The sequence below is a fragment of the Silurus aristotelis genome (genome assembly GCF_946808225.1).
Source record: "Silurus aristotelis genome assembly, chromosome: 2".
Classification (NCBI taxonomy): Eukaryota; Metazoa; Chordata; class Actinopteri; order Siluriformes; family Siluridae; genus Silurus; species Silurus aristotelis.
Genome location: NC_139575.1, coordinates 627,426 through 634,925, shown reverse-complemented (window position 1 = coordinate 634,925; position 7,500 = coordinate 627,426). Strand labels below are relative to the sequence as shown.

The following is a 7,500-nucleotide window of genomic DNA, read 5'->3' as shown; positions in this document are numbered from 1 at the left end:
CGATTAAGTGAGGGAAGGAGAAATTTCATGGCATGCTTACTAGTATAAGCTGAAAGAAAGAAGTTTGTGTGTGTATGTGTGTGTGTGTGTGTGTGTGTGCAGTTAATTACCCAGCGTAGTGAGGACATGGCGTAGCTCTGCACCCATAACTGTTCCGTTTCCCTCTTTATCAAACACCCTCAGACCCTCCACAAAGTCCTCAAATGAGCCCTGATCTTTGTTCTTAGCGATGGCCTGAAGCATGGGCAGGAACTGCTCAAAATCCAGCATTTTAAAATTCATCTCTGATAAAGACAAAAACAACAAAATTTAACACTAATAAGTTACTGGTTATATTATTACACTTTACTGAAAACATACTAACCTTCTCAGTACTTCTATATAAAACTGATTTAGGGGTGGAGCTACACATTAGCTCAATTTGTGATGTCACTGTATTACAGGTTTGGACTAAACCCAAATCATATATAAACAATTAGATTTAGTATAGAGCTGAGTATCAAGAACATTACGTTTAGGGCATTTAGCAGACGCCCAGATACAGAAGTGCTTTGAGCCTCCATCAATGAATCTCTCAACACTGGTTCTGTTACAAACAAGACACCATGAGTCTAAAACTCCGTTGAGAGGATTTATAGCACACTTTATATATGACTGGCAGACAGAAGGGTAGTGGGCATGTCCAATCAGTGTTTAAATCTTAAATGTTTGGGTAAAAATTAACAGGATGAAGAAAGGGCTGTGGTTGGCACTGTTGAAATCTGTCAGTTCAGTGATTTGTTACAGACTATGTGGATACGTCTGAAAAATTATTCCCTTTCCCTTCTTTACACTGAGCAGTACAAAAAACTCCCGTTAAACCATCAGTAAAGATTCAGTTAGTTTTACATTTTCCTTCCGTTTAAAGGCATTCCAGGAAGTGTTCAACACACACACGCACATAGATCTGCACTTTAATACCTCACACGGACCAATACGTGAGGATGTGTGAATAGTCTACAGCATACAGAGTACAATGCTGCTGCGTGTTCCAGCCTGTACAATCAGAACAGCTGTCACGGTGTCTGAAAAAGCTACACACACTGGGTACAAGCCCCAGCAATCATTATCTAAAATCTCACTAAAAAAAATCTGATTTTCTCTAACATCTGAGAACTGGCTGCAGTGCTATATTACAGCAGGCTTTTCCTCCAGGTCTAACCTTCAGCTTTGGGGTTTCCAAGCACTTTAAGAACTTCAGCATTAACAGGATTCTGACCCAGAGCTCGCATCACATCTCCACACTGACTGTAGCTGATCTTCCCATCTCCCGTCCGGTCAAAAAGCAGGAAGGCCTCCTTAAACTCTAAGCAAACACACACACACACACACACACACACACACACACACAGTATTCAGATTTACCCAAAAATATGCAGAGGCAGAAAATACATTGAATTTGTAAGGGGAAACATGCTTTAGTTTAGTTTTAGTGTTTTGCTTCATCACACACACACACACACACACACACACACGAGAGAATGAAGATAAGAGAATGAACTTCATTCTTTATTAATGAAGGTTCATTTATATGACCATGTGAATAAACAGTACAATAACAGGATTATTATAAAATATATTATGACACAGAAATAACATGTACCACACACACACACACACACACACACACACACACACACACACACATTGTATACATGGCAACGAAAAAAGAATGATGCCGCTGTTGAAGCATTTTCTGGTTTTTATTAACATGCTTCTTCTAATACATCATCCTTTCACATCACACCACTCTATTTTGTTAGAACAGCATAACTTGGTGCATGTTATTCCTTGGAAATTATGTGAAAATGTAGATCAGACAATACACACCACTCAGACAGACCAGTAATCAACAAGTTTACGCATTTCTACAGGTGATTTTAGCATTCTGGGAAACTCCTGTTCATCATTACAGTGTGTGTGTGTGTGTGTGTGTGTGTGTGTGTGTGTGTGTGTGTGTGTGTGTGTGTGTTGGGGGAGGTGTTAACAGCAGATTGTGTGTGTGTGTGACACTCAGTAAGGGCAGGACAGCATGTATGCCTGGAGGTGGTGTTGCTGTTTAGTTGTAAGGAATGCAGTCCGACTCTGACAGAGCACTTCTCTACACTCCTGACCTTATATGGTAAAGGGGGAGTGTAGGAGAATAACAAGCCGCAGAACTCAGAGAGGAAATGACACAGAGGTGAGAAGCAGAGAAGAACGCAGCCTAAAAAGGCTCAGGATCATTAGGATAAACTGATTACAGAGTCGAACGTAAACAAACTGCAGAGGAATAGAGCATGGTGCCTACACACGAGTCACTATTACTTACACTCTTCTTTAGCAAAACCGCATCTGATATTCCCTATAGAAACTATATATATTTGCACACTGCTGATTATTTCACTGTTGTACTGCTGCTTAAACCTTCTGAACAAACTTGAAGAAAAGTGTGTTTTGGATCAGTTTTAGAACAGTTTCAGGGTGAACACTTTCGCTGTGTCCTAATACGTCTATGATCAATGTGTGAGTGATGTAAGAGTGTAACATTACCTTTATACATGTATAACGTTACATACATAACACACCATCACCTCTTTTATTCAGGAAACTCACACAGAGAAACCTTCCTAACATGAGATCAGGAAAGGGGGGTCAGGTGTGCCTCAGTATTCAGGTGATATCGGTTACTGATCAAGGGTTCAGACCTCAACACCATCACTGATGGGTCCTTCACGGTCAGTGCCCCAGGGGCTGTGCATCACGGCTGATACTGTATTCTCACTCCTTAAAGACTATCATTTCACCGTCTCATTTCTAATATTATAGGACACACCCCCCACACTGAAATAGCTACAGGATAATTCCTCTGTATTGGACTAAAGTTACTGTAGATGTATGTGAATGATCACAGAACTATCATGCTGGGATTAGTAATCTCTCACCACACCAAACACTACACTGTTACTCAAACACTATTCTACTGTACAAAACTTATTCTACAACTCCACTCACCAACCGGATCCTACACACACACACACACACACACACACACACACACACACACACACACACACACACACACACAGAGGCATACACACACACAGCACTAGTCAAAACACACCTCCTCCTTTAGCAGGTACATTAATACTGAAGAATCCAAACTATGAAAAAACATGTTATGAAGCTGACTGTTTACTACATAAATCTAGATGTCACATGAAATGGGTTTTTCCAAAAATCTTCCAAGAGGTGTTGAGTGTGTGTTGGCCGCTTTTCCTTCACTCTTCTTAAAAACTCATCCCACCTGGATTTAGATGGAGTGATTGAGTAGGCCAGTCATCTGTCTCCTTCTTGAACAAATAGCTATTACAGAACCTAGAGGAGTATTTGGGGTCATTGTCCATTTGGAAACCAGATGCTAAGCTGCACGTTGCTGTAGAATATTGTGGAAGCCATGCTGGTCAAGTGTGTCCTCAATTTGAACTGAAACACCAACAGTGTCACCAGCAAAGCACCTCCACACCACCTCCCCCATGCTTCACAGTAGGAACCACACATTCAGGAATCATCTGATCACCCTCTGTACGTCTAACAAATACACAGTGCTTAGAAGCAAACATCTCAAAGTCTCATCTGCTTGTTGATCTTCTGAAGTAATGGTTTCTCCTCTGGAGAGTAGATGATGAAATATGCCTGCCACTTAAATTTCGAGAAGCATTGATGTAAATTGGTGGTTCCTGAATCTGGTAATTCTGATTAAATGATCCTCTGCAGCAGAGGTAGCTCTTCATCTTCCTTTTCTGTGAGATTCCTTAATAAGAACTGTTTCATCACAGCGTTTGATGGTTTTGGAGACTGCACTTACTGATACATTTAAAGTTCTTGAGATGTTTTGGATTGACTGAGCTTCATTTCTTAAAGTAATGAGAGATCTTTTCTCTTTTCTTGTCTTAAGAGTGTTTCTCACCATAATATGGATTTGTACAGTAGTTGTAGGAGCACTAAAAGGGCTACGGACTCTGCACAAGACAACTGATTTCATAGTTTGGATTCTTCAGTATTAAATGTACAATTTTATAAATAATAATAAAAATAATCAAGAAAAATCACTGAAGGAGAAGGTGTGTCCAAACTTTTGACTGGTACCACACACACACACACACACACACACACACACACACACACACAGCCTGTGTAACATAAAACAGTGTGGAAAATAAAAAATCAGGTTAAACTGTGATTATACTCGAACACAGTCTCAATAACACGGTTATAAAACATTATTAAATATTTACTTACCAAGAATCTGATCCTCCGAGAATTCAGACTGGACAGAAAAGATTTACGTTAAATCACACACATGCAGATATTATATTAATATTTCTCATATGATATTATATTAAATGATGAATAATCCGTTAGATGAAGTTAAACGGCTCGCGGGCCACAGCTCCTGAGGTAACGTTAGCATTGTTAGCTAGCGGAGCTCCCGCAGGATTTCAGGCCGCGCGGATTCAGCACAAACACACACGAATATAACAGCACCAGCAAACAAACGAATCGGGTTTTATCTGTGTGTAAATGTGTTTTCATTCATTCACTCACCATTGTGACAGATGAAGAGAGGGGAAGTGAGACAGCGGGACGAGAAACAACCGGAACACTGAGAGACCGAGCCCTGCGCGCTCACGACACCGCGGCCGGCTTTTATACACGTGACGTCACATCGAGTCAACCAACACCGACCAATCAGATCAGGCGAGCGACAGCCTGTATTCTCATCCGGCTCTTTCCTCATACTACCAATCATACACACACACACACACACACACACACGCGCGCGCACACGCACACACACACACACACACACACACATATACATACACACACAATCATACACGTGCATAACCACACACACACACACACACATGCATAATCACACACACACATAAACACACAATCATACACATGCATAACCACACACACACATGCATGCATAACCACACACACACACACACACACACACACACACACACACTCACGCACACTCACGCACACACACGCACACACACGCACACACACGCACACACACACACACACACACACACACAATCATAACCACACACACACACATGCATGCGTAACCACACACACACACACACACACACACACACGCATAAACACACACACTCACGCACACACACACACACACACACACACACAATCATACACATACATTATCACACACACACAATCATACACATGCATAATCACACACTCACACACAATCATACACATGCATAATCACACACTCACACACATACATAATCACACACTCACACACAATCATTCACATACATAATCACACACTCACACACAATCATACACATACATAATCACACACACACACACACAATCATACACATACATAATCACACACACACACAATCATACACATACATAATCACACACTCACACACAATCATACACATACATAATCACACACTCACACACAATCATACACATACATAATCACACACACACACACACACACATACATAATCACACACACACACACACACACACACAATCATACACATACATATTTACACACACACAATCACACAAACACACATAATCATACACATACATAATCATACATAATCACACACACACACACACACACACACACACACACACACACACACACACACACACACAATCATAATATCACACACACACACAATAATACACATACATAATCACACACACACACACAATCATACACATACATAATCACACACAAACACACTCATACACACACACACACACACACTCATACACATACATAATCACACACTCACACACAATCATACACATACATAATCACACACACACAATCACACAAACACACACAATCATACACATACATAATCTCACACACACACAATCATACACATACATAATCACACACACACACACAATCATACACATACATAATCACACACACACACACACAAACAATCACACACAATAATACACATACATAATCACACACACACACACACACACACACACACACACACACACACACACAATCATACACTTACACACAATCATACACACACACACACAATCATACACACACATAATTACACACTCACACACAATCATACACATACATAATTACACACACACACATACATAATTACACACTCACACACACTCATACACATACATAATCACACACACATACATAATCACACACACACATACACAAAATCATACACATACATAATCACACACTCACACACAATCATACACATACATAATCACACACTCACACACACTCATACACATACATAATCACACACTCACACACACACACACACACACACACACACACACTCATACAAATACATAATCACACACACACACACACACAATCATACACATACATAATCACACACACTATCATACACGTACATAATCACACACACACTCACACACAATCATACACATACATAATAACACACACACACACACACACACACACACACACAATAATTCACATACATAATCACACACTCACACACAATCATACACATACATAATCACACACTCACACACAATCATACACATACATAATCACACACTCACACAATCATAATCACACACTCACACACAATCATACACATACATAATCACACATACATAATCATACACATACATAATTACACACACACACACACACACACACACACAATCATACACACACACAATCACACACACACACACACATACATAATCTCACACACACACACACACTCATACATAATCACACACACACACACAATCATACACACACTCACACACAATCATACACATACATAATCACACACACACTCACACACAATCATACACATACATAATCACACACACACACACACACACACACACACACACACACACACAATTATACACATACATATTCACACACTCACATAATCACACTCACACACAATCATAATCACACACACACTCACACACAATCATACACATACATAATCACACACACACACACACACAATCACACACACACACACACACACACACACACACACACAATCATACACATACATAATCACACACACACACACACACAAAATCATACACATACATAATCAAACACACACACACACACACACACAATCATACACATACATAATCACACACACACACAATCATACACACACATACATAATCACACACACACACACACACACACACATACACACAATCATACACATACATAATCACACACACAATCATACACACACACATACATAATCACACACACACACACACACAATCATACACATACATTATCACACATACATAATCATACACATACATAATTACACACACACACACACACACACACACACACACACAATCATACACACACACAATCACACA

At 39.9% G+C, this 7,500-nt stretch overlaps 1 protein-coding gene and 1 long non-coding RNA gene across 5 annotated transcripts in view; both read right to left on the bottom strand.

The window, feature by feature from the left end:
• The window catches only part of myl6 (myosin, light chain 6, alkali, smooth muscle and non-muscle), an 8,526-nt gene extending 3,692 nt beyond the window's left edge, over positions 1-4,834 (bottom strand). For 2 of the 4 annotated variants that reach the window (XM_083564699.1, XM_083564700.1), the window contains exons 1-4: positions 4,627-4,783; positions 4,321-4,348; positions 1,202-1,345; positions 111-284 (exon numbers count right to left, since the gene is read on the bottom strand). In XM_083564699.1, coding sequence (XP_083420825.1) covers positions 111-284; positions 1,202-1,345; positions 4,321-4,348; positions 4,627-4,629 — 349 coding nt within the window. In that variant the 5' untranslated portion in view covers positions 4,630-4,783. Of the gene's footprint in view, positions 1-110; positions 285-1,201; positions 1,346-4,320; positions 4,349-4,626 lie in introns of all 4 variants that reach the window. The other 2 variants (XM_083564697.1, XM_083564698.1) reach the window with 1 other exon arrangement.
• On the bottom strand, positions 2,225-4,313 carry LOC310739191. Its single transcript, XR_014537281.1, has 2 exons — positions 3,078-4,313; positions 2,225-3,043 (listed from the first exon to the last, which is right to left on the bottom strand). It is a non-coding gene; the product is annotated as an uncharacterized lncRNA (long non-coding RNA).
• Positions 4,835-7,500: the final 2,666 nt, after the last annotated feature.